This window comes from Macaca nemestrina, chromosome 20 (assembly GCF_043159975.1).
Source record: "Macaca nemestrina isolate mMacNem1 chromosome 20, mMacNem.hap1, whole genome shotgun sequence".
Classification (NCBI taxonomy): domain Eukaryota; kingdom Metazoa; phylum Chordata; class Mammalia; order Primates; family Cercopithecidae; genus Macaca; species Macaca nemestrina.
This window is the reverse complement of record NC_092144.1, coordinates 58,216,501-58,243,510: the sequence shown is the minus strand read 5'-3', so window position 1 is coordinate 58,243,510 and position 27,010 is coordinate 58,216,501. Positions and strand designations below refer to the sequence as shown.

The following is a 27,010-nucleotide window of genomic DNA, read 5'->3' as shown; positions in this document are numbered from 1 at the left end:
CAAACACCACATGTTCTTACTTATAAGTGGGAGCTGAATGATGAGAACACATGAACACAGGGAGGGGAACAGCACACACTGGGGCCTGTTGGGTGGGGGTGGGAAGAAGAAGAGCACCAGGATAAATAGCTAATGCATGCAGGGCTTAATACCTAGGTGATGGGTTGATAGGTGCAGCAAACCACCATGGCACACGTTTACCTGTGTAACAAATCTGCACGTCCTGCACATGTATCCCAGAACTTAAAATTAAATTAAATTAAAAGAAAAAGAAACGTAATCCCCAGTGTTGGAGGTGGGGCCTGGTGGGAGGTGATTGGATCAGGGGGACGGATCCCTCCTGAATGGCTTAGCGTCATCCTCTTGGTGATTAGTGAGTGCTTGCTCTGAGTTTATGTGAGATACAGTTGTTTAGAAGTGTGTGGCACCGTCCCCCTCGCTCTCTTCTCCTCTTCCCGACAAGTGATGTACCTGCTCTCCCTTCACCTTCCATCATGATTGGAAGCTTCCTGAGGCCCCACCAGAAGCAGATGCCAGCACCATGCTTCCTATACAGCATCCAGAGCTGTGAGCCAATTAAACCTCTTTTCTTTATAAATTATCCAACCTTGGGTACTTCTTTATAGCAATGCAAGAATGGACTGATACGCCCACCCTCTATCCATCCACCCGGCCATCCATCCATTTAGGATGTCTTGAGTCATTAGCATGAAATAATAACTCTCCTAATAGCAGGCTGGGGGTAGGGGTGACAAAGGGGAAATGACAGACCAGGTGCCTGCCTGGAGGACTCACAGTCTAGAGGACGAGATGGAGAATAGACAGGTAAGTTCATCCCCGACTGGGCTAATTTCTATGGAGAGGGCTCGGTGCAGTGGCTCGCACCTGTAATCCCAGCACTTTGGGAGGCTGAGGCAGGAAGATCACTTGACCCCAGGAATTCAAGACCAGCTTGGGCAACATAGCAAGACCCCATCTCTACAAAAATTTTTTGTAAAAAATTAGCTGGGCATGGTAATGCGTTCCTGAGACAGGATTTGATGCTCCAGTCTGGGGGCAGAATTTCTTCTCTACAAACTGTTTTGCCCTTAAAGCCTTCAACTGAGTAGATGAGGCCCACCCACATCACTGAGAATAATCTTGAAGTCAACTAATTGTAGCCGTCAACCACATCTACAAAATACCTTCACAGCCACACCTAGGCTAGCATTTGATTAAATAACTGGTTACTGTGGCCTAGCCTAGATGACATGTTAAACCATCCTCCCAACATCCTAAGTGCTATAGGCAGACTCTTATTTATTCCTCATAAAACTACAAGGGATAGGCGTTACTCTCTTCCTGGTTTTACAGATGGGAACAGAGATGTTAAGTAACTTGCTCGGGGGCCCGGTGCAGTGGCTCATGCTCATAATCCTAGCACTTTGGGAGGCCAAGGTGGGTGGATCACCTGAGGTCAGGAGTTCGAGACCAGCCCGGCCAACATAGCAAAACCCCTTCTCTATTACAAATACAAAAAAAAAAAATAGTTAGCCGGGCGTAGTGGTGGGTGCCTGTAGTCCTAGCTACTCGGGAGACTGAGGCGGGAGAATCCCTTGAGCCCAGGAGGCGGAGGTTGCAGTGAGCTGAGATTGCACCACTGCACTCCAGTCTGAGACTCTGTCTCAAGAAAAAAATAAATAAATAAAAGTAACGTGCTCAGGGTCTCACAGCTAATGAGTGATGAAGTCAAATTCAAATCGGCATCTAGCTCAAGCACCCGCCTCCCTACTAGCTTTGCTCTCTTACCGCTCTGCCCATGCTGTTCAGAGAGGATTGAGGCTGGAAAACCAGGAAGAAAGAAATCAGAGCGGGAGGCTGTGTTGCATCCTGGATGGAAAAGATACTGCATAAGGTCCTGGTAGCTGAGACTGGGAGGAGCAGAGACACTGAAAAGATGATCAGGAGGTGGAACTGGCAGGTCTTGGTGATACTCCGGTGTGAGGGTGAGGAAGAGGCAGAAGTCTGGGGTGATGACCTGATTTACGCCTCAGTGACTTGGCAGCCCCTTGGGCTGAGGACAGGAGCACAGGAAAATGTGCTGGGCACTTTAGAACAGCTCCTGGAACATTCTGCATCGTCCTCCCCCATGAACCTAAAGAAAACAAGCTCATTTCTCCAGGCACACAGGTGATCATACAGTCGTTAAATCTCCGTCTTTTCTTTGCCAACTCCCTCCACCCCAATGGCCCAAAGTCGTGTCTCACCAGTGGCTCAATGATAGATGCTGGATCAGATGGCCAGGACCCTGAGGCCCCTGGATGCCAACCTTTCCCAGCTTGCCGGATTTGTCAGCTCTCCTGCCCTAGCAAATACTACAGGCGGGGTGGCTTCAGCTAGAGGCTTTTTATTTTCTCACGGTTCTTTTTTTTTTTTTTTTTGAGATGGAGTCTTGCTCTGTCGCCCAGGCTGGAGTGCAGTGGCGAGATCTCTGCTCACTGCAAGCTCCGCCTCCCGGATTCACACCATTCTCCTGCCTCAGCCTCCCGAACAGCTGGGACTGCAGGCGCCTGCCATCACACCCGGCTAATTTTTTGTATTTTTAGTAGAGACAGGGTTTCACCGTGTTAGCCAGGATAGTCTCGATCTCCTGACTTCATGATCCGCCTGCTTGGGCCTCCCAAAGTGCTGGGATTACAGGCGTGAGCCGCTGCGCCTGGCTTTTTTTTTTTTTCTTGTTTTGAGACAGGGGTTTCCCCATGTTGTCCAAGCTGGTCTCGAACCCCTGACCTCAAGTGACCCCCACCCACCTGGGCCTCCCAAAGTGCTGGAATTACAGGTGTGAGTCACTGTGCCCAGCCTTATTTTCTCACAATTCTGCAGGCAGGAAGTCCAAGATCAAGGTGCCAGCGGGGTCGGTTTCTCCTGAGGCCTCTCTCCGTGGCTTGCAGATGAACTGTCGCTTTCTCACTGCATCCTCCCAGCCCAACCTTTCCTCTGTGCACATGCATTCTTGGTGTTTTCTTTGTTTTTTTTTGTTTTTGTTTTTGTTTTTTTTTGATACAATGTCTCACTCTGTTCCCCAGGCTGGAGTGCAGTGGCACAATCATAGTTCACTTCAGCCTTGAACTCCCAGGTTCGAGTGATCCTCCTGCCTCAGCCTCCTGAATAGCTGGGACCACAGGCTTGCATTCATATGCCCAGCTAGTTTGCTTATTTTATTTTTTATTTTATTTTATTTTATTTTTGTAAAGATGCGGTCTTACTATCTTGCCCAAGCTGGTCTCCAACTTCTGGGCTCAAGCGATCCTCTCACCTTGGCCTTCCTAAGTCCTGGGATTACTCTGGTGCCTGGTGCTCTTCCTCTTCTCATGAAGACCCCAGTCCTATTGAATTAGGATCCCACTCTCATGACCTCAGTTATCCTGAATGACTCTCTTTTTTTAAATTTTTTTTAATTTTTTAGATTTTTATTTTTATTTTTTTATTTTACTTTATGTTCTAGGGTACCTGTGCACAACATGCAGGTTTGTTATATATGTATACATGTGCCATGTTGGTGTGCTGCACCCATTAACACATCATTTACATTAGGTATATCCCCTAATGCTATCCCTTCCCCTTTCCCCCACCCCACAATAGGCCCCAGTGTGTGATGTTCCCCTTCCTGTGTCCAAGTGATCTCATTGTTCAATTCCCACCTACGAGTGAGAACATGCGGTGTTTGGTTTTCTGTTCTTGCGATAGTTTGCTGACAATGATGGTTTCCAGCTGCATCCATGTCCCTACAAAGGACATGAACTCATCCTTTTTTATGGCTGCATAGTATTCCATGGTGTATATGTGCCACATTTTCTTAATCCAGTCTGTCATTGATGGACATTTGGGTTGGTTCCAAGTCTTTGCTATTGTGAATAGTGCTGCAATAAACATATGTGTGCATGTGTCTTTATAGCAGCATGATTTATAATCCTTTGGGTATATCCCCAGTAATGGGATGGCTGGGTCAAATGGTATTTCTGGATCTAGATCCTTGAGGAATCACCACACTGTCTTCCACAATGGTTGAAGTAGTTTACAGTCCCACCAACAGTGTAAAAGTGTTCCTGTTTCTCCACCTGTTGTTTCCTGACTTTTTAATGATGGCCATTCTAACTGGTGTGAGATGGTATCTCATTGTGGTTTTGATTTGCATTTCTCTGATGGCGAGTGATGATGAGTGATGATAAGACGGAGTCTCGCTCTGTCATCAGGCTGGAGTGCAGTGGCACGATCTCAGCTCACTTCAGCCTCCACCTCCCAGGTTCAAGTGATTCTCCTGCCTCAGCCTCCCAAGTAGCTGGGACTACAGGCGCCCGCCACCATGCCCAGCTCATTTTTGTATTTTTAGTAGAGACGGGGTTTCACCATGTCCGCCAGGATGGTCTTAATCTCTTGACATTGTGATCTGTCCACCTCAGCCTCCCAAAGCGCTGGGATTCCTGGCATGAGCCACTGCCCCCGGCCCAGAATGACCTCTTTAAAGGCCCTGTCTCCAAATACAACCCCGTGGGGGATGAGGGCTTCCACGTTTGACTTTGGTGGGGGCAGAAACTACTCAGTCTCCTGTACTCACCTTGGCTGTCTCGGCTTCTTTCTCTAGGCTCAGTCAGTGACTTTTTGGATTTTGTGAGAAAAACAAGCATTTGCGCTTCAAAGTGGGAATGGGGAACCACTCACAACTTCCTGTACAAACACGGTGAGAAGACCGTCCTCCCACCGCCCTGGTCTGTCCGTGTGTGTGAATGGGCTGGAGTAGGGGAAGGGGTGGGGCCTGAAACAATCCCAGGCTGGTCCTTCACCAGAGCTTTGGAGCCGGGCTGGTGTCAACATGCCCAGGGGTCTGATTAGGGGAACCTTCGCTCGGTGGTGTGGTCCATACTGAAAAATGTGTGGCCTCGCTGCGAGTCCCAGTCATCGTGAAAAGCCTCACTGATGGTTTTCTCTGGTTTTGCAAAAATGCAAAAACCCTAATTTCTTGTCAGCTAGTCCTAGGACCTGGTCTTTAAAAAAACACTTCTATGAGCCAGCACAGTGGCTCACGCCTGTAATCCCAGCAGTTTGGGAGGCCGAGGTGGGTGGATCACTTGAGGTCAGGAGTTCAAGACCAGCTTGGCCAACGTGGTAAAACCCTGACTCTACTAAAAATACAAAAATTAGCCGGACATGGTGGCGGGTGCCTGTAGTCCCAGCTACTCGGGAGGCTGAGGCAGGAGAGTCGTCTGAATCCAGGAGGCAGAGGTTGCAGTGAGCCGAGATCATCCCACTGCACACCAGCCTGGCGACAGAGCGAGACACTATCTCAAAACAAACAAACAAAAAGAAACACTTGTATGGGTTTTCCCTTCATGGGGCTGACCCTGTCATTCGGGCGGAATTGATGTCAGGCTCCTGGGAACTCACACTAAGGCCATTTAATAGTCTCCATAAGCTGCAATGTTCATTGCTGGTGGAGATCACTCGTGTGTGTGTGTCTTGCTCTGTTTCCCAGGTTGGGAATGCAGTGGTGCAATCATGGCTCACTGCAGCCTCGGCCTTCCCAGCTCAAGCAGTCCTCCCATTTCAGCCTCCCGAGTAGCTGGGAACACAGGCACACAGCATCATGCCCGGCTAATTTTTGTTTTTATTTTCCATAGAGATGGGGTCTCACTATGTTGCCCAGACTGATCTTGAACTCCTGGGCTCAAGCCAGCCTCCAACCTCGGCCTCCCAAAGTGCTGGGGTTACAGGTGTGAGCCACCCCACACCTAGCCTTCCCCACTCTTTTGTTACAAGACTATAGTGAACATCTTTATGTTCGTGGCCCTGTTGCCCTTGTGCAAGTCGGGAAAAGGTGCATCTCCCAGGGCGGTGAATTCTAAAATGTGCCCCCTTGGCCAGGGCTGTGTGTGGCCTGGGAAGGGAACCCTGGCTGGATGTCAGTCCTGCTCACCTCTCCCGGGGTGCTTCCTGCCAGGAACACAGGACTTGAGCTGTGTCTGAGCACCATGCCACACAGCTGCCAGGTCTTATGGCCTCGGAATACACTTTCAAGCGTCGAGTCACTGGATCATGGCGATGAGTGTTTTAGCATCAAATTTCTCTCTGAAGGGTGTGGATGAAGTTGCTTTCTCAGTAGCAATATATGAGAGTGTAAACCAAAAATAAAATTCTAAGCCCCGCACCACCCAACCATCTGAATGGACCTCTCCTCTCAGCCAGGGCACTCCAAAGTTAACCTGAAAAATGGGTTCAGGCCATGATGGGAAATGGGGGTTGGACATGCCTCCTTATAACCCTCCTCTCTTTTGGAATTCAGAAAAAGCCAACTAGCAGTCATGTCAACACAGTTTTTTTGTTTTTGTTTTTTTTTTTTTTGAGATGGAGTTTTGCATTTTTTGCCCAGGCTGGAGTGCAATGGCATGATCTTGGCTCACCGCAATCTAGGCCTCCCGAGTTCAAGCGATTCTCCTGCCTCCCGAGTAGCTGGGATTACAGGCATGCGCCACCACACCCGGCTAATTTTGTATTTTTAGTAGAGACAGGAGTTCTCCTTGTTGGTCAGGCTGGTCTCGAACTCCTGACCTCGTGATCTACCCACCTTGGCCTCCCAAAGTGTTGGGATTACAGATGTGAGCTATCTCCACACAGATTTTAAGTCTGATAAGAAACATTTACATTCTGTTGTCTCTGAAGCCTGTTACCTGGAGGCTTCATCTGCGTGATAAAACTTCGGTCTCCACGACCCCTTGTCATAACCCAGACATTCCTTTCTATTGCTAATAACTCTTTAAACCAATAGCCAATCATATATTTTTATTTTCCATTTATTTATTTATTTATTTATTTGTTTAGTGATGGAGTTTCGCTCTGTCACCCAGGCTGCAGTATAGTGGCGCTATCTTGGCTCACTGCAACCTCCACCTCCTGGGTTCAAGCGATTCTCCTGCCTCAGCCTCCTGAGTAGCTGGGATTACAGGCACCCATCACCATGCTCAGCTAATTTTTGTATTTTTAGTGGAGATGGGGTTTCACCACATTGGCCAGGCTGGTCTCGAACTCCTAACCTCAGATGATCCACCCACCTTGGCCTCCCAAAGTGCTGGGATTATAGGTGTACAGGTGTTAGCCACTGTGCCCAGCCATCAATCAGAAAATTTTAAATCTACCTATAACCTGGAAGCACCCCCACCCCTCCTCACCCCTCACCTCCACCCCTCCACCACTTCAAGTTGTCTCACCTTTCTGGACCGAACCAAGGTATATCTTAGATGTATTTGATTGATGTCTCGTGTCTCCCTAAAATGTATAAACCTAGGCTGTGCCCCGACCGCCTTGGCCACACATTCTCAGGATCTCCTGAGGACTGCATCATGGGCCATTGGTCACTCACATTTGGCTCAGAATAAACCTCTTCAAATATTTTCCATAGTTTGACTCTTTTCATTGACAAGAGAAACCATTCCCAGCGGTACTATCCTAGTCTGCTCGGGCTGCTGTGACAAAATCCCACAGACTGGGTGACTTAAACAACAGACATTTATTTTCTCACCATTCTCAAGGCTGGAAGTCCAAAATCAAGGTGTCTGTGGGGTGGGTTCCTTCTGAGGCCTCTCTCGGCAGCTTGCAGACAGCGCCTTCTCCCTGCATCCTCGCATGGTCTTTGCTTCATGTGTATCTATGTTCTAATCCCCTCTTCTTAGAAGAGCACTATCATTCTATTGGAATGTTTCAAAGTTTTGTTATGCAGATGTGTGAGAGGCATTTGAACCAGAGTGACTCCATCTTGAATGAGGGCTAGGAAAAATGAGGCTCAGCCTTGCTGGGCTGTATCCCCAGGAAGTTAGGCATTCCTAGCCCCTAGGTGTTTATGGTTAAGGGAACAGATTAATAATGTTTACTAAATAGACTCAGACCCAGGAGTGTCCTGATATCCTGATATCTTGAGAACAGAAGCATTCCTAATTTTGCTTTAAAAATAATAATATAAGTTCTTGCAAAATATGGTAATTGTGTTTTGTTTTTTTTGTTTTTGTTTTTCTTTTTTTTGTTGTTGTTTTTTGTTTCTTGTTTTAGACAGAGGTTTGCTCTTTGTCACCCAGGCTGGAGTGCAGTGGAGCAATCTCGGCTCACTGCAACCTCTGTCTCCCAGGTTCAAGCGATTCTCCCGCCTCAGCCTCCCAAGTAGCTGGGATTACAGGCGTGCGCCACCATACCCTGCTAATTTTTGTATTTTTAGTAGAGACAGGGTTTCGCCATGTTGGCCAGGCTGGTCTCAAACTCCTGACCTCAGGTGATCCACCCACCTCGGCCTCCCAAAATGCTGAGATTACAGGCATGAGCCACCGCGCCCAGCCAAAATATAGTAATTATGAAAATCAACCCTTTATCACAAACCCTTCTAGCAGAGCACATCTCCCCATGTTTTGTTGTTGTTGTTGTTTTCCTATATGTAACAAAAGAAGGAGGTGATGCATTCCTCCTCTGACTTTCGGAAACACCCTACTCTGTCTATGGAGTAACTGTTCTTTCACCCCTTTGCTTTCTTAACAGACTTGCTTTCACTTTGCACTGTGGACTCACCCTGAATTCTTTCTTGTGTGAAATCCAAGAACCCTTTCTTGGGGTCTGGATCGGGACCCCTTTCCAGTAACAGATGGAGGCTCCAGGTAGCAAGCTGCAGAGAGAATAGATTGGGAATGGTTCTTATCAGATTTAAGCTCTGTGTTGATGTTAAATGCTGGTCAGCTTTCCCTAAATTCCCAAAGGGAGGAGGGCGTTGTGAGGCATGTCTGACCCTCCCTTCCTGTCACGGCCAGGACTAGGTTTTCAGGTTAACTTTGGAGTACCCTGGCCAAGAGGAAGGGTTCATTCAGATGGTTGAGGTGGTGGAGGGTGCTTATCATTTTATTTTTGGTTTATGCTGTGAAAGGAAAATAAATCTTGGGACCCCAAAATCACCAAGCCAAAGGGAAAAGTCAAGCTGGGAACGGCTTAGGGCAAACCTACCTCCCATTTGATTCAAAGTCACCCCTCTGCTCACTGAGATAAATGCATATCTGATTGCCTCCAGTTGGAAAGGCTAATCAGAAACTGGAAAGAATGTTGGCTGGGCTAGATGGCTCATGCCTGTAATCCCAGCACTTTGGGAGACTGAGGTGGGCAGATCACGAGGTCAGGAGTTCAAGACCAGCCTGGCCAAGATGGGGAAACCCTGTCTCTACTAAAAATACAAAAATCAGCCCAGCATGGTGGCGGGTGCCTGTAATCCCAGCTGCTCGGGAGGCTGAGGCAGAGAATCGCTTGAAGCCGGGAGGGAGAGGTTGCAGTGAGCTGAGATCGCGCCACTGCACTCCCGCCTGGGCGACAGAATGAGACTCCATCTCAAAAAAAAAAAAAAAAAAGAATGCAACCATTTACTTCCTATCTACCTGTGACCTGGAAGCCCCTTCCCTGCTTTGAGTTGTCCCACCTTTCCAGACCGAACCAGTGTTCATCTTACATATATTGACGTCTCAGGTCTCCCTAAAATGTCGAAACCAAGCTGTGCCCCAACCGCCTTGGGCACATGTCATCATGACCTCCTGAGACTGCGTCACGGGCATGCGTCCTTAACCTTGGCAAAATAAACTTTCTACACTGACCGAGACCTGTCTCAGAAATACTGGGTTAACAACATTCTCACGTATTGCTGCTGAGAAGGCAGCTTTGTTTGGAACTTCACGCCAAAAACCCTATTAATTACTTCTTTAAAGACCCTGTCTCCAAATACAGTCACATTCTAAGGTACTGGGTGTAAGGGCTTTAACATGTGTTTGAATTATTTATTTGGAGATGGAGTCTCGCTCTGTCACCCAGGCTGGAGTGCAGTGGCGTGATCTCAGCTCCGTGCAACCTCCGCCTCATGGGTTCAAATGATCCTCCTGCCTCAGCCTCCCGAGGAGCTGGGATTACAGGCACACGCCGCCACGCCCAGCTAATCTTGGTATTTTTAGTAGAGACAGGGTTTCACCGTGTTGGCCAGGCTGATCTTGAACTCCTGACCTTAAGTGATCCGCCCGCCTCAGCCTCCCAAAGTGCTGGGATTATAGGCGTGAGGCACCACGCCTCAACATATGAATCAGGGCTTCAACATGTGAATCTGGGAAGAGACAGAAGTCAGCACCTAGTGGGCAACCTCACGACTGCTGTCTACACTGACAATAATCATCTTCCCATCACCCTCCCTGCCTTCCATTTACAAGTCTTGTTTTCAGTCCCTGGAAGCAGCTGATCCTCTTTCTTCCTGGGCACCGCAGGTGGCATCCGGGACAAGACAATGAGTAGCCGGAGGCACCTCCACCTGGTGGATGCTGGTTTAGCCATCAACACTCCCTTCCCACTTGTGCTGCCCCCAACACGGGAGGTTCACCTCATCCTCTCCTTTGACTTCAGTGCCGGAGATCCTTTCGAGGTAATCGAGAAGGGCCTTGGGGCTGGTCCTGGGTGGGAGGTGGGCTGCAGTGAAGCTGACTTTGAGGAGGAACTGAGGACGCGGAAAGTGGAAAGTGGGCGGTGGGGAGGTGCTGGCTGGGAAGTCCTGAGAGCCAAATCAACTCACCCATTGCTCCCGAAGCACCCGCAGTCGGCCACATCCAATGAGCTTTTGATCCAAAGCCATCCCAGACCTTCCCGGGCCCCTCTTCCTGGCAGACGATGCTCCCCACTTCTGCGCCTTGCCTGCCCATTCATACCAGTTTGACCTGCAACAGTCTAGCTCCTCACCTGTGCACCTCCTTCCCCAGGCATGCATGTCTCCAGCCCCGAGGGCGTGTCTTCCTGCTCATCTGGGCTTCCTGGGCAGATAGTGGCCCTCGATAAATGTTTGCTGAGTGAGAACATACGCAAGTATATTCGTCCTTAGCATACATTGCACCTTCACCGTGACCACTAGGATCCGTTATCCCTGCCTTCATATCCCGAGTCTGCCACTTACCAGCTGTGTGGCCTGATCCAATGTATGTAACTTCTGTACCTCTTGGTTTCCTCAGCTGTAAAACTGGGCTAACGATGGCTCCCCCAGGAGTTGTTCTGTGGTTTAAATTAATACTTGTTAATACATGTGAAGTGTTTAGCACAGTGCCTGCCATTTACTGTGGGGTTTATAAACGTTTTCTTCCTCTTCTTTCCTCTCCTCCCCTCCCCTCTCCTTCTCTGCCCTGCCCTGCCCTGCTCTCCTTTGGAGACTGGGTCTCACCCTAACGCCCAAGCTGGAGTGCAGTGGTGTGATCATAGCTCACTGCAGCCTCAACCTCCTGGGCTCAAGTGATCCACCTCACCCTCCCAAGTAGCTGGCACCGCAGGCACACACCACCACGCCAGGCTGGTTTTCTAAATTGTTTTAGAGACAGGGTCTTGCTATGTTGCCCAGGCTGGTCTTGAACTCCTGGCCTCAAGCAATTCTCCTACCACCCAAGGCTAGGATTACAGGCACAAGCCACCCTGCCCAGCTATTTTCTTTAAAAATATATACACATACAATATACATGTACATAATATGTAACTATTACATGATATATATCAATACATAGTAGTATATATAAAATAATCATGGTAAAACATATCATCTATTATATTTATGTGTAATATATATACTTATATTCACACACATCTATCAGTTTACATTCTATAATATGAATTAGGAATGTCCATCCTCCTCCCCATGCCATGAGCCAAAACCCACTTGTCACCATCTTTCTAGACCCTGGGCCTTGGAATACCCAGGCTTTCTGGTCTTAGGATTTCTGCTGAAATAAAGATCCCAAGACAATATGATAAAGGTGGAACTATCAAGGTCTTGGGAGTCCTTTTCTGCCAAATCTCTGCTGCATGACCCCAAGTGATAGGCTTAACCTCTGAGCCTCAGTTTTCTCATCCTGAAAATGGGAATCGTATCATCTGGCTCACAGGAGATCTGCAGAGCCTCGGCACCATGCCTGGTCCATAGCTGGTGTTCAGGATGAACAACAATGTGTATCTGGTGATGATGAGAATAGCAAGAGTAATGGTAAGAAAAACAGCAGCATTTGTTGAACTTCAATCAAAGATGACTTCGGAGACCTACGGTGTCCAGTACTGTGGTTGCCGGCCACATGTGGCATTTGAGCACTTGAGATGTGCCTGGCCCAAGATAAGGTGTGCTGTGAGGATAAAATACACCTCAGATGTTAATGACCGCATATAGAAAACGCATGTAGAAGACCTTATTCATGATTGGTATATTGATGTACTAGGCAGGTTTCTCCAGAGGGACAGAACCAATAGGACCTACGTCTAGATGAAAGGGAGTTTCATGATCACAAGGTGGAGCCCTACAATAGGCCGTCTGCAAGCTGAGGAAGAAACAAACCAATAGTGCCTCAGTCCGAGTCTGAAAGCCTGGAAAGTAGGGAAGCCCAGCCGGGCGCAGTGGCTCATGCCTGTAATCCCAGCACTTTGGGAGGCTGAGGCAGGTGGATCACCTGAGGTCGGGAGTTCGACCTCAGCCTGGCCAACCTGGTGAAACTCCATCTCTACTAACAATAGAAAATGTAGCTGGGCGTGGTGACGAGTGCCTGTAATCCCAGCTACTTGGGAGGCTGAGGCAGGAGAATCACTTGAACCCGGGAGACGGAGATTGCAGTGAACCAAGATTGCGCCATTGCACTCCAAGCTAGGCAACAAGAGCAAAACTCCATCTCAAAAAAAAAGAAAAAAAGTAGGGAAGCCCACGGTGCAGCCTTCGTCTGTAGCCAAAGGCCCTAGAGTCCCTGGCGAGCCTCTGGTGTAAATCTAAGCATCCAAAGGCCAAAAAACCTGGAATGTGATGTTCAAGGGCAGGAAACATCCAGCACGGGAGAAAGATGAAAGCCAGACGACCCAGCAAGCCAGCTTCTGCCTGCTTTGTTCTAGTCACACTGGCAGCCAACTGGAGGGTGCCCACCCACACTGAGGGTGGGTCTCCCTCTCCCAGTCCACCAACTCAAATGCTCATCTCCTCTGACAGCACCCTCACAGACACACCCAGAAACAATACCAGCTTTCTAGGCACCCTTCAATCCAATCACGTCGACACCTAATATTCACCATCACACATCGAGGCAATCATACTTTTGACATATTGCATGAGATAAAACTTTTTCTTTCAAATGTGCTTAATGTAATTAGGTGGTTACAAATTAATAAACAGAAATTTAAGCAAGATATATCTGTAACAATTTAACAGAACCTGATCATCTAAGTTTTTTCATTTTTCTCAAATTCATCTTTAATTATTTTTATGATGGGGCTTGTAAGAAAACTAACCAACATGTAGATGCTATAGTTGAATGTCAAATTTTTTTTGTTTGTTTGTTTTTGAGATGTGATCTTGGCTCACTGCAACCTCCGCCTCCTGGGTTCAAGTGATTCTCTTGCCTCAGCCTCCCGAGTAGCTGGGATTACAGGCGTGCGCCACCATGCATGGCTAATTTTTGTTTTTTTAGTAGAGACGGGGTTTCACCATGTTGGCCAGGATGGTCTCGAACTCCTGACCTCAGGTGATCCGCCCACCTCAGCCTCCCAACGTGCTGGCATTATAGGCGTGAGCCACGATGCCCAGCCGAATGTCAAATCTTTAAAAGGTACTCATGAGAGTAAATTCCTCTGTAATACAATTATGAAGCACCTTCATGATATTTCTGTTTTATGTGTAGAAAAGTGGCTGGGTATGGTGGCTCACTCCTGTAATCTCAGTGCTTTGGGAGGCCAAAGTGGGAGGATCACTTGAGATCAGCAATTTGAGACCAGCCTGGGCAACATAGCAAGACCCCACCTCTACACAAATTTTTTTTTTTCTTTTGAGACAGAGTTTTGCTCTTGTTGCCCAGGCTGGAGTGCAATGGAGAGATCTCGGCTCACTGCAACCTCCGCCTCCTGGGTTCAAGTGATTCTCCTGCCTCAGCCTCATGAGTTGCTGGGATTACAGGCATGTACCACCATGCCCGGCTAATTTTTGTATTTTTAGTAGAGACGGGGTTTCTCCATGTTGGTCAGGCTGGTCTTGAACTCCTGACCTCAGGTGATCCACCCGCCTCAGCCTCCGAAAGTGCTGGGATTACAGTCGTGAGCCACCACATCCGGCCCAAAATTTTTTTTTTTAGTTAGATGGGCATGGTGGCTCACGCCTGTAGTCCCAGCTACTTAGGAGGTTGAGATGGGATCCCCTGGGCCTAGGAGCTTGAGACTGCAGTAAGCCATGATTGCACCACTGCACTCCAGCCTGGGTGACACAGCAAGATCCTGTCTCTAAAGATAAGTATATGTAGGAAAGTGTTAGAGTCAAATATTCAACTCAATATAAAATAAGAAGAAGAGGCCGGGTGCGGTGGCTCATACCTGTAATCCCAGCACTTTGGGAGGCAGAAGCGAGTGGATCACCTGAGGTCAGGAGTTCAAGACCAGCCTGGCCAACATGGTGAAACCCTAGATACAACTAAACTAAAAATACAAAAATTAGCCAGGCATGGCGGCACGTGCCTGTAATCCCAGCTACTGGGGGTCTGAGGCAGGAGGATCACTTGAACCTGGGAGGCAGAGGTTGCAGTGAGCCAAGATTGTGCCAGCCTGGGCAACAGAGTGAGACTCTGTCAAAAAAATAAAAGAAGAAGAAGAAGAAGAGGAAGAGGAAGAAGAAGAAGCACAAGGAGGAGGAGGAGGAGGAGGAAGAAGAAGAAGAAGAAGAAGAAGAAGAAGAAGAAGAAGAAGAAGAAGAAGAAGAAGAAGAAGAAGAAGAAGAAGAGGAGGAGGAAGAGGAAGAGGAAGAGGAAGAGGAAGAAGAAGAAGAAGAAGAAGAAGAAGAAGAAGAAGAAGAAGAAGAAGAAGAAGAAGAAGAAGAAGAAAGAAGAAGAAAGAAGAAGAAGAAGAAGAAACACTTGTTGAGACTGCATCTCCTTTTGCTAATAAGTGGTTTCTAGTTGTAACACCAGTCCTCTGAACAAAGAAGTCACTTTTGAGTACATAAGGAAAAATAACCACATGCTAAAAGGATAAGACATTCCTCTGACATCTTTACTGGGCCATCTCTTCCTCTAACACTTCAGAAGCTTAGAAATTTAAAGTATTCGGCCGGGCGCGGTGGCTCAAGCCTGTAATCCCAGCACTTTGGGAGGCCGAGGCGGGTGGATCACGAGGTCAGGAGATCGAGACTATCCTGGCTAACATGGTGAAACCCCGTCTCTACTAAAAATACAAAAAACTAGCCGGGCGTGGTGGCGGGCGCCTGTAGTCTCAGCTACTTGGGAGGCTGAGGCGGGAGAATGGCGTGAACCCGGGAGGCGGAGCTTGCAGTGAGCCGAGATCACGCTACTGCACTCCAGCCTGGGAGACACAGCGAGACTCCGTCTCAAAAAAAAAAAAAAAAAAAAAAGAAATTTAAAGTATTCTTTTGTTAGCTGCAAGAACAAGATAAAGGAGAAATGCCCTTTTTCTTGAGATCGCAACTATGAAGTCACGTGGTTATGCAAAGTCTGCATTTGTGTGCAAAACACACACTGATCTTTTTTTAACTTTTAAGTTCAGGGGTTCAAGTACAGGTTTGTTCCAAAGGTAAACTTGTGTTCTGGGGATTTGTTGTACCGATTATTTCATCATCCAGGTATTAAGCCTAGTACCCATTAGTTATAGCTCCTGATCCTCTCCCTCCTCCCACCCTCCAGCCAGCTCTGCGCCCCAGTGTGTGTTGTTCCCCTCTGTGTGTCCATGTGTTCTCATCATTCAGCTCCCACTTAGAAGTGAGAACATGCAGTATTTGGTTTTCTGTTCCTGGAAAAACACTTATACATTTATCTTTTTTTTTTTTTTTTTTTTTTTTTTTTGAGACAGAGGCTCGTTCTTATCACCCAGGCTGGAGTGCAATGGCGCTATCTGGGCTCACTGCAATCTCTGCCTCCCATGTTCAAGTGATTCTCCTGTCTCAGCCTCCTGAGTAGCTGGGACTACAGGTGCCTGCCACCATGCTTGGCTAATTTTTTGCAATTTTAGTAGGGATGGGGTTTCACTGTGTTAGCCAGGATGGTCTCGATCTCTTGACCTCGTGATCTGCCCACCTCAGCCTCCCAAAGTGCTGGGATTACAGGCATGAGCCATGAGCCACCATGCCCAGCCTATCTTTTTTGTTTTTTTTTTGTTTGTTTTTTTTTGAGACAGAGTCTCACTCTTGTTGCCCAGGCTGGAGTGCAATGGCGCTATCTGGGCTCACTGCAACCTCTGCCTCCCAGGTTCAAGAGATTGTCCTGTCTCAGCCTCCCGAGTAGCTGGGATTACAGGCGCCCGCTACCATTCCTGGCTAATTTTTGTATTTTTAATAGAGACAGGGTTTCACCGCGTTGGCCAGGTTGGTCTCAAGCTCCTGACCTCAGGTGATCTGCCCGCCTCAGCCTCCCAAAGTGCTGGGATTGCAGATGTGAGCCACCACGCTTGGCCCACATTTATCTTTATTCTCCTTGCTTAGTTTTGTCAGTTAACTTGCAGAACTTAACGGATGCCTTTCTAAGACACAGAGACTGAGATATGTTTTTTTTTTGTTGTTTTGTTTTATTTGAGACGGAGTCTCGCTCTGTCGCCCAGGCTGGAGTGCAGTGGCCAGATCTCAGCTCACTGCAAGCTCTGCCTCCCGGGTTTACGCCATTCTCCTGCCTCAGCCTCCCGAGTAGCTGGGACTACAGGCGCCCGCCACCTCGCCCGGCTAGTTTTTGGGGTTTCACCGTGTTAGCCAGGATGGTCTCAATCTCCTGACCTCGTGATCCGCCCGTCTCGGCCTCCCAAAGTGCTGGGATTACAGGCTTGAGCCACCGTGCCTGGCTGAGATGTGTTTTATGTAACTTCAGTAACCTCGGTGCTACAGTAACGAGACATGCAGTGTCCTTTTGCTCTGCTTCAAGACAGCAGGGAAGGAGGTCGTAGGAAAAAGAATAAATGAAATTTGTTACAACTGAGAAACTACTTCTCATTAAGTTTCCCCATGCTGTCACCTTTATTTAAAATTTATTTTTAAAATTAATTTATCCTACTTCTTTTTGCTTTCTTCAAGTGCAGCAAGTAGACAATAGAAAAGTATTTTATGTCCAGGCGTGGTGGCTCACTCCTGTAATCCCAGCACTTTGGGAAACCGAGGTGGGTGGATCACCTGAGGATCCCCAGCCTGACCAACATGGAGAAACCCCGTCTTTACCAAAAATACAAAATTAACTGGGCATGGTGGCACATGTCTGTAAACCCAGCTACTCGGGAGGCTGAGGCAGGAGAATCGCTCGAACCTGGGAGGCAGAGGTTGCGGTGAGCCGAGATCGTGCCATTGCACTCCAGCCTGGGCAACAAGAGTGAAACTCCATCTAAAAAATAAGAAAACAAAAGAAAAGTACCTTCGCAGTGACATTATATTTCTGTTACACAGTGATGATGGAGAATATCTCATTTATCTTCCAAATACCCCTGTGAGGTGGATATTACAGAGCTCCTTTGCAGAGGTGGTGAGATGTACCCATACCACACATCTCTTTGGACCCCTGGGCTCAAATGGTCTTCCCATCTCAGCTTCCTGAGTAGCTAGGGCTACTTGTGCATGCCCCTATGCCTGGCTAATTGAAAAAAAAAAAATTATTGTAGAGATGAGGTCTCCAACATCTTTCTGTGGCAGAGCTGGGATTCAAAGCCTCATCTAGGCACCATTTTCCTTGTCCTCTGAGTCCCACAGCCCCCAGCCCGAAAGGTTACTCTCTAACCTCACAAATATTGTCTCCAGGTGGACTCGGCGTGCAGGTGATGGCAGAGGCTCGCTCTTTCCCTTACGGAAGATGTTGTCCCTGTCCAAGCTGAGCCCTGCTCTGTCGTGTGTCTGGACTGTTAGCTGAGGTCCCGTCAGGTCTCCAGGCCCCGGAGGTCTTCTGGGAGAGGTCTTGCAACAGTTTCTTATTGCCTCCTTCTCAGACCATCCGGGCTACCACTGACTATTGCCGCCGCCACAAGATCCCCTTTCCCCACGTAGAAGAGGCTAAGCTGGATTTGTGGTCCAAGGCCCCCGCCAGCTGCTACATCCTGAAAGGAGAAACCGGACCAGTGGTGATGCATTTTCCCCTGTTCAACACAGATGCCTGTGGAGGTAGGTGCAGGGGAGAAGCAGGTTGAGAAGCCACCTATGTCAGTCTGTTCTCACACTGCTAATAAAGACATACCTGAGACTGGGTGGTTTACAAAGGAAGGTTTAATTGACTCACAGTTCAGCATGGCTGGAGAGGCCTCAGGAAACTTACAATCATGGTGGAAAGCGAAGGGGAAGCAAGGCACCTTCTTCACAAGGCGGCAGGAAGGAGAAGTGAGTGCCAGCAGGGGAACTGCCAGATGCTTATAAAACCATCAGATCCTTTGGGCGCGGTGGCTCACACCTGTAATCCCAGCACTTTGAGAGGCCGAGGCAGGTGGATCACAAGGTCAGGAGATCGAGACCATCCCGGCTAACACATTGAAACCCTGTCTCTACTGAAAATACAAAAAAAAAAAAAAAAATTGCTGGGCATGGTGGCGCGTGTCTGTAATCCCAGCTACTCAGGAGACTGAGGCAGGAGAATCACTTGAACCTGGGAGGAAGAGGTTGCAGTGAGCCGGGATCACGCTACTTCACTCCAGCCTGGCAACAGAGCGAGACTCCTTCTCAAACAAATAAATTAATACATACCATCAAATCTTGTGAGAACTCGCTCACTGTCACGAGAACAGCATGAAGGTAACCACTTCCATGCTTCAATTACCTCCCACGGCACTTGGGGATTATGGGAACTACAATTCAAGATGAGATTTGGGTGGGGACACAGCCAAACCATATCAACACCAGGCCAGGCTGAATGGATCTGCGCTGTGCCCTGCGGGACATCTCGTTATGCTCCAACACCTGATGGTCCAGTGAGTCATCCTGTCCACCCTCGGGCCTGGAGGATGCCAGGCTGCCTCCCTCGGTCTTGCATGCCTCTGCATGTTGCTGCCTCTCTGCAGCATTCTTGTCCTACCTGAATATCCAACGCCTTCCACCTGGACATCCCACATTCCTCTCATCCAGTCTCAGGTGAGCAGCTGCCTGGAAGGCCTAGAATCCAGGATAGGTGGTACTCCAGGGCCTGATTGTACCACTTCCCACAGTGGACTCCTTTTAGCTTGTCAATCATGTCTCCTGCGATGAGACTCCCATTAGGGATAAATTGTGTCTGTTTTCTTCCTTCATTTAACAAACACTTATTGGTTACCTACGCTGCATCAGCCGTAGTTCCAGGAGAGGCAGGCTGGAGTAGTAAAGAAGACAGGAAGTGGGGGGCCAGGCGCAGTAGCTCACACCTGTAATCCCAGCACTTTGGGAGGCCAAGCAGGGGCAGATCACCTGAGGTCAAGAGTGCAAGGCCAGCTTGGCCAACACGGTGAAACCCCATCTCTACTAAAAAATACAAAAAATTCTCCAGGCGTGGTGATGCATGCCCATAATCCTAGCTACTTGGGAGGCTAAGGCAGGAGAATTACTTGAACCTAGGAGATGGAGGTTACAGTGACCCAAGATAGTGCCATTGCATTCCAGCCTGGGAGACAAGAGTGAGACTCTGTCTCAAAAGACTGGAAGGGGCATGGATCATAAAAATATAGATAAATCCATAACCTCATGTGTCAGTAAAACTTTATTTATAAAACCAAAGTGGTGGGCTGACTGGATTTGGTCTACAACTGTGGTTTGACAAGCCCTGATGTAAACAGACAAAATCTGCAGAATTAATTGTCCAAACTCACGATGCATTTTCTTTATTGGTTTGGTTATGCTTCAGATGATATTGAGGCATGGAGTGACACATACGACACATTCAAGCTCGCTGACACCTACACTCTAGATGTGGTGATGCCACTCTTGGCATTAGCCAAGATGAACGTCAGGGAAAACAAGAAGAAGATCCTTAGAGAGATGAGGAACGCGGCCATGTAGGTGGGAGACCATAGTCACTCTGATGCCTATACTCATTCTGTAAGTATCTGTTGGAGAACTTTCTCTGCAACAGGCAGGAGGGCTGAAGGGGTGAAAAAAGATAGGTAGTTTCTCCCCCACTTGAGCTTGTGTCTCAGTAGTGGACTGACCACGAACAGGGTCAGGAGTGAATGGTTTTCTGAAGAGTGAAGCAGGCTGTGTTTGTTTGCTAGGGTTGCTGTAACAAAATACCACTGGCTGGGTGGCTTCACTGAAATTGATGGTCTCATGGTGCTGGAGGCTGGAAGTGTGAATTCACAGTATCAGCAGTGCTGGTTCCTTCTGGGATCTGTGAGGGAGAATTTGTTCCATGCTTGTCTCTGTGTATATTAGTCCATTTTCACATGCTATAAAGAACTACCTGAGACTGGGTAATTGATGAAGAAAAGAGGTTTAATTGGCTCACTGTTCCAAAGGCTTAAGAGGAAGCATGACTGGAAGGCCTCAGGAAACTTACAATCGTGGTGGAAGGTGAAGAGGAAGCAAGCACATCTTTACCATGGCAGAGCAGGAGAGAGACAGAGCAAAGCAGGAAGTGCTACACACTTTTAAACAACCAGATCTCATGAGAACTCCCTCACTATCACCAGAACAGCAAGGGAGAAGTACACTCCCATCAATCACCTCTCACCAGGCCCCTCCCACAACAAGAGGGGATTACAATTTGAGATGAGATTTGGTTGAGGACACAGAGCCAAACCATAGCTCTGTGAAAGGAAAATGAAATCTCACGACCCCAATTCACTGTGCCAAAAGGAAAAACTTAAGCTGTGGCTGGGCACTGTGGCTCATGTCTATAATCCCAGCACTTTGGGGAGCCAAGGCAGGAGGATCACTTGAGCTCAGGAGTTCAAGATCAGCCTGGGGCAACATAGTGAGACCACATGTCTACAAATAATTTTAAAAATTAGCTGGCTGTGGTAGCACAGGCCTATAGTCTCAGCTACTCAAGAGGCTGAGGTGGGAGGATTGCCAGAGCCCAGGAGTTTGAGGCTGCAGTGAACTATGATCGTACCACCCCACTCCAGGCTGAGCAACAGAGCAAGACCTTGCCTCCAAAATAAAAATAAAAAAAATAAAAAATAAAAAATTAAGCTGAAAGCTTAATTAAGCTGAGTCATGCAAGAAACTGTCTTTCCTTTTGTTCCTAGGCCACAGATGAAAGGCCACAGATATCTCCACAGATAGCTTACTCTATCGATATGGTTTGGCTCTGTGTCCCCACCCAAATCTCATCTCGAATTGTAATCCCCACGTGTCAAGAGAGGGACCTGGTGGGAGGTGATTGGATCTTGGGGGTGGCTTGCCTTATGCTTTTCTCATGAGAGTGAGGGGGTTGTCATGAGATCTGATGGTTTTTAAGTGGCAGTTTCCCCTGCTGTCTCTCTCTGTCTCTCTCATTCTCTCTCGTCTCTCCTGCCACCCTGTGAAGAAGATGCCCTGCTTCCACCATGACTGTATTAGGTTGGTGCAAAAGTAATTGCAGTTTTGCAACTAAAAGTAATGGCAAAAACCGCAATTACTTTTACACCGACCTAATAAGTTTCCTGAGGCCTCCCCAGCCATGTGGAACTGTGAGTCAGTTAAACTTCTTTTGTTTATACATTACCCAGTCTCAGGTAGTGTCTTTATCACAGTGTGAGAATGGACTCATACAGTTCTAGAAGTCAGAAATCTGAAACGAGTGTTAAGGAGTAAAACCCGAAGTGTTAGCAGGGCCGACTTCTGTGGAGGCTCCACGGGGGAAGCTGTTCCTTGCCTTTTTCAGCTTCTAGAGGCCACCCACATTCCTTGGCTCATGGCCCCTCCTTCAACCTCTTGCTTGTCATCTCATCTCCTCCTTGCTCTGACCTCCTGCCTTGCTCTTATAAGGAAAGACCCATGTGATTCCACTGGACCCACCCAGATACCCAGGATCCTCTCCTCATCTCAGGATCCTTAGCTTAACCTCATTGGCAGAGTCCCTTTTGCCATGGAAAGTCACATACTGGCCAGGAGCAGTGGCTCACACCTGTAATCCCAGCACTTTGGGAGGCCAAGGCAGGCAGTTCGCTTGAGCTCAGGAGTTCAGACCAGCCTGGGCAACATGGCAAGACACCATCTCTACTAAAAGTACAAAAAAATAGTAAGGCATGGTGGTGTATGCCTCTGGTCCCAGCTCCTTAGGAGGCTGAGGTGGGAGGATTGCTTAACCTTGGGTAGCGGAGGTTACAGTGAGCCCAGATCACACCACTGCACTCCAGCCTAGGTGACAGAGTGAGAGACCTTGTCTCAAAAAAAAAAAAAAAAAAAAAAAAAAGTCACGTATTCATGGGCTCCAGGGATTAGGATAGGGACATCATTGGGAGCCATTATTCAGCCTGCCACAAAGACACAGGCAGGACCTCGATGACAGAAACCAGGGGAAGAGTTAGAATTTTATTTTGCATATAGTGGGAAGCTGTTGTTAAGTTTTGAGCAGGGGAGTAGCTTTATCTGAGTCACCTTTTCAAAGGCCCACCTGGCTCCAGTGTAGTTGGTCCCTAGACAAGATAATTAGCACCCTGAGGACCAGGTTGAGTCAGTGACCTCAGGGTTGCAAGGTAGAGGGAAGAGAAAGCCACTCTGGGCCTCTGGACCAGTTTGTGTTCCCCAGACAGTTTCCCCAAAAGCCCTGCCTGGCATGGGGAAGGTCGATTATTTGCTACTCATCTGTCTTCTAATGAGGGGTTGTATATTAGTTTGCTGGGGCTGCCATTAAAAAGTACCACAGAGGCTGGGTGTGGTGGCTCAAGCGTGTAATCCCAGCAATTTGGGAGGTGGAGGAGGGTGGATCACGAGGTCAGGAGTTCGAGACCAACCTGGCCAACATGGTGAAGAAGCCCTGCTCTACTAAAAATACAAAACTTAGCTGGGCGTGGTAGTGCGCGCCTGTAGTCCCAGTTACTTGGGAGGCTGAGGCAGGAGAATCGCTTGAACCCAGAAGGTGGAGGTTGCAGTGAGCCCAGATCGTGCCACTGCACTCCAGCCTGCTGACAGAGGGAGACTCCGTCTCAAAAAAGCACCACAGATCAGGTGACTTAAATAACAGACACTTATTGTTTCGCAGTTCTGGAGGCTGGAAGTCCAAGATCAAGGTGTGAGCAGGGGTGGTTTCTCCTGAGGCCTCTCTCCTTGGCTTGCAGATGGTGCCTCCCTGTGTCTACACATGATCTTCCTCTGTGCCTGTCCACTTCCCACCTTCTCACCTGTAGAACTCAGGGCTTATTTATGCTTATTTGTTGACTCTCTCTCCTCATAACAAGGTGTGCAGCAGTGTGGGGTCAGGAACCACATCACTTTGCCCCCCACAGTGTCCATTCTTTCATTCGTTGATTCCACGAACATTTCCTGGATGCCGACTAGATCCAGTCTGCCCAGGTCCTGCAGCCATGGCTGCATACAGGTCAGGTGAGGCTCTTGCTCTTGTAGAATGGTACCTCCTCCCGGGGGGCAACATGACATAAACAGGTAAACAAAGGAGTCAACAGGATGGCCATGGAGAGTAAGTGCCGTTGAGACGACCAAACCTGCGGTGTGCTGAGGAGTGAAGTGAAGGCTTTTTAGGAAAGGGGCTGGGGGTCTGGGAAGGCATCCCGAGGGAGAGACCTTTCACCTGGGGCTGAATACTGAGAAGGGGTGGCCATGAGGAAGTCTTGGGGAACAGAATTCTGTGCAAAGGGAAAGTAAATGCAAAGTTTCTGGAGTGGGAAAGACCTTGATCTATGTCTTACCTGTGTCGATAACATTTTGTACTGATATAAAGGCATATCTGAGGCTGGGTAATTTATAAAGGAAAGAGGTTTATTTGGCTCATGGTTCTGCAGGCTGTGCAAGAAGCATGCCACCTGTATCTACTTCTGGTGAAGGCTTCAGGGAGCATCCAATCCTGGTGGAAGGGGAAGGGGAGATGGCATGTTACATGGCGAGAGAGAGAAGGGAGGAAAGTACCAGTTTCCTTTTAACAACCAGATCTCAAGTGAACTAATAGAGCAAGAACTCACTCATTACCGCAGGGAAGGCACCAACCCATTCATGAAGGATCCACCGCCATGATCCAAACATCTCCCTCTGGGCCCCACCTCCAACACTGGGGATCACATTTCAACGTGAGATTTGGAGGGAATGAATTTCCAAACTATATCAGTCTATTCAAGGAACAGGAAGAAAGCTGCTATTGCTGGATCAGGGTAGGGGAAGCGCGGAATGAAAGGTGATTGGAGAGATGGACAGAGATCAGATCTTGTGAATTCTGGCAGGTATCATGACATTTGATGTAGGCCAAAGAGTTCGCTCCTAGCCCAGCATCTGATACATGCTTAATAAGCATAGTGTTGGATACATAAACATTTACATGGTAAACATAGATCACAAGAGCTCCACAGGAGGAGGTGGCGGAGCTCCAGGTCTTCTCAGTTCATGAAAGAATGGATGAATGTCTTTCTCCTAAGTCATGTCTGACCTGTAGAGGCTTCCAGATCTTCTAATCTTATCCAATGTGCAACACTTCCTACAAAGCACAGTGGTAACTTCTAACTTTCCTTTCTCCCCAGGCTCTATTACCCGAAGCATTATGCCCAAAGTTGCTCCTTGGTGTAGATGAGCCTCAGCTTCCAGGGCAGTATGGGCCTGTTGGTCTACCAGGGCCCTGATGTCCACGTGGCCTTCCTGTTCTTCACTCCCTTCAGCCACACACTTCATGAGTTCACCTTGGTTATCCTAACAGGGCCAATCACCAGTGACCAGCTGGACTGTGATTTTGATAGCATCATTCAGAAGAAGGGGTCCAAGGAGCTGCAGGTGGTGAAATGTGTCCTGCAGGTCCCTTGGGAGATCCTGGAGCTGGAGCATGAGTCTCTGACAATCAGAAGTATCATGTCCAATGTCCGGATAGCCAAAATGAATGCGGCAGATCAGACCAATGCCTTTCACTGCTCTTTTATTACTGCACTTCCAGCCAGTAGCTCTGTAGAAGTTAGCTCTGTAGAAGTAAGAGCTGGGGTTTAAATCATGGGCTGTCTCTCCAGCCAAGTGGAGCTCTGAGAATACAACAGGTGCTCAATAAATGCTTGCTGATTAACTGATGGATTAGCTGTGCGTGTGTGTCTTGGTCTGCCACCACCCCTGCTGTGGCCCTTTTCACCCTCTGTGTACCCTTTACTTCTTCCTTTCTTCCCTTCCCCCTTTCCTTTCCATCTTCTTCCGTCTGTATCTCAGCAATTCAGCATGGTGGCTCCACAGCTGGACTTGAATCTTACTTCTGTTACCTACTCACCATGAGAACGTGGACAAGATCCTTCGCCTCCATGCCCCAGTTCCATCATCTGTAGAACAGACCATCATGGAGCCTGTATCCTTGAAAGGCTTAACTGAGTTAATGAGTCTCAAGACCTTAGAATAATGTCTGGCACTGACGGAGTTCCAGAGCAATTATTATTCATACAGGCTCTCCAGAAGGACTGTTAAGGGATGAACTGTGTGTCCCACCCCCACCAAAAGATGTGGCCATTGTTACCCCCAGTGCCTGTGAATGTGGCCTTGCATGGAAATAAGGTCTTTTACCAATGTGATCAAGTGAAGATGAGGTCATTTGTGTGGACGCTAATCCACAATGACTACTGTCCTTATGAAAAGGGAGGATTTCACCCGGCACAGTGGCTTACGCCTATAATCCCAGCACTTTGCGAGGCCGAGGCGGGCGGATCACGAAGCAAAGAGATGGAGACCATCCTGGCCAACATGGTGAAACCCCATCTCTACTAAAAATATAAAAATTAGCTGGGCTTGGTGGCACACACCTATAGTCCCAGCTACTCGGGAGGCTGAGGCAGGAGAACGGCTTGAACCCAGGAGGCAGAGGTTGCAGTGAGCCGAGATCACGCCACTGCACAGGTTCTCATAACCCTTTGAGCCTGGCAACAGAGTGAGACTCTGTCTCAAAAAAAAAAAAAAAAAAAAAAAAAGAAAAGAAAAAGAAAGAAAAGGGGGGATTTAGGAGATGGGGAGCATTATGACAAATACCTAATGCATGCAGGGCTTAAAACCTAGATGACGGGTTGATGGGTGCAGCAAACCAGCATGGCACATGCATACCTATGTAACAAACCTGCACGTTCAGCACATGTATCCCAGACTTAAAAATTTTTTTAAAAGGGGTGGAATTTAAAAACAGAGGCATGTATACAGAGGGGAGGCCATGTGAACATGGAGGCAGGGATTGGGGTGAGGCATCTACAGGCCAAGGGGCTGTCAAACTATTGCCAGCAAACCACCAGTCATCCCAAAGAAGACCTTGAGAGCAGAAGGATCCAGTTCAGAATTCTGTGTTGCATTCAGTCGTGGCTTTTTTGTTGTTTTTTTTTTTGAGACAGAGTTTTACTCTAGTTGCCCAGGCTGGAATGCAATGGCACAATCTTGGGCTTACTGCAACCTCCGCCTCCTGGGTTCAAGCGATTCTCCTGCCTCAGCCTCCCAAGTAGCAGGGATTACAGGCATGTGCCACCACGCCCGGCTAAGTTTTTTGTATTTTTAGTAGAGACGGGGTTTCTCCATGTTGGTTAGGCTGGCCTCAAACTCCTGACCTCAAGTGATCTGCTCACCTCGGCCTCCAAAATTGCTGGGATTACAGGCGTGAGCCACCGCCCCGGCCTCGGCCATGTCTTCTTAGTCTCCTCCTATCTCGAATGGTTCCTCAGTCTTTCCTTGATTTTCATAACCTTGACATTTTTGAAGCTTACAGGCCAGTTATTTTGTAAACCATCCCTCCATTTGGGTTCGTCTGACGTCTGATTATGATGAGATTCAGGAATCTTACAGAAGCGACGCTTTGTTCTCGTGACATCCTGTCAGGTGGTGCAAAATTCCAACTTACCACATTACTGATGCTGTCCACTTTGACTAAGATGGTGTTTGCCATGTTTGTCCACTATAAAGTAACTCCTTTGAAAC

The 27,010-nt window shown here is 48.1% G+C and overlaps 1 protein-coding gene across 1 annotated transcript in view; it reads left to right on the top strand.

Moving 5' to 3' along the window:
• LOC105478690 (phospholipase A2 group IVC) overlaps nt 1–25,148 on the top strand; it is a 58,918-nt gene extending 33,770 nt beyond the window's left edge. The window contains exons 13-17 of the mRNA XM_071087325.1: nt 4,622–4,717; nt 10,296–10,450; nt 17,980–18,151; nt 19,851–20,044; nt 24,616–25,148. Of these exons, the coding sequence (XP_070943426.1) occupies nt 4,622–4,717; nt 10,296–10,450; nt 17,980–18,151; nt 19,851–20,005 (578 nt within the window). The 3' untranslated portion in view covers nt 20,006–20,044; nt 24,616–25,148. The remainder of the gene's footprint in view (nt 1–4,621; nt 4,718–10,295; nt 10,451–17,979; nt 18,152–19,850; nt 20,045–24,615) is intronic.
• The last annotated feature ends 1,862 nt before the right edge of the window (nt 25,149–27,010 follow it).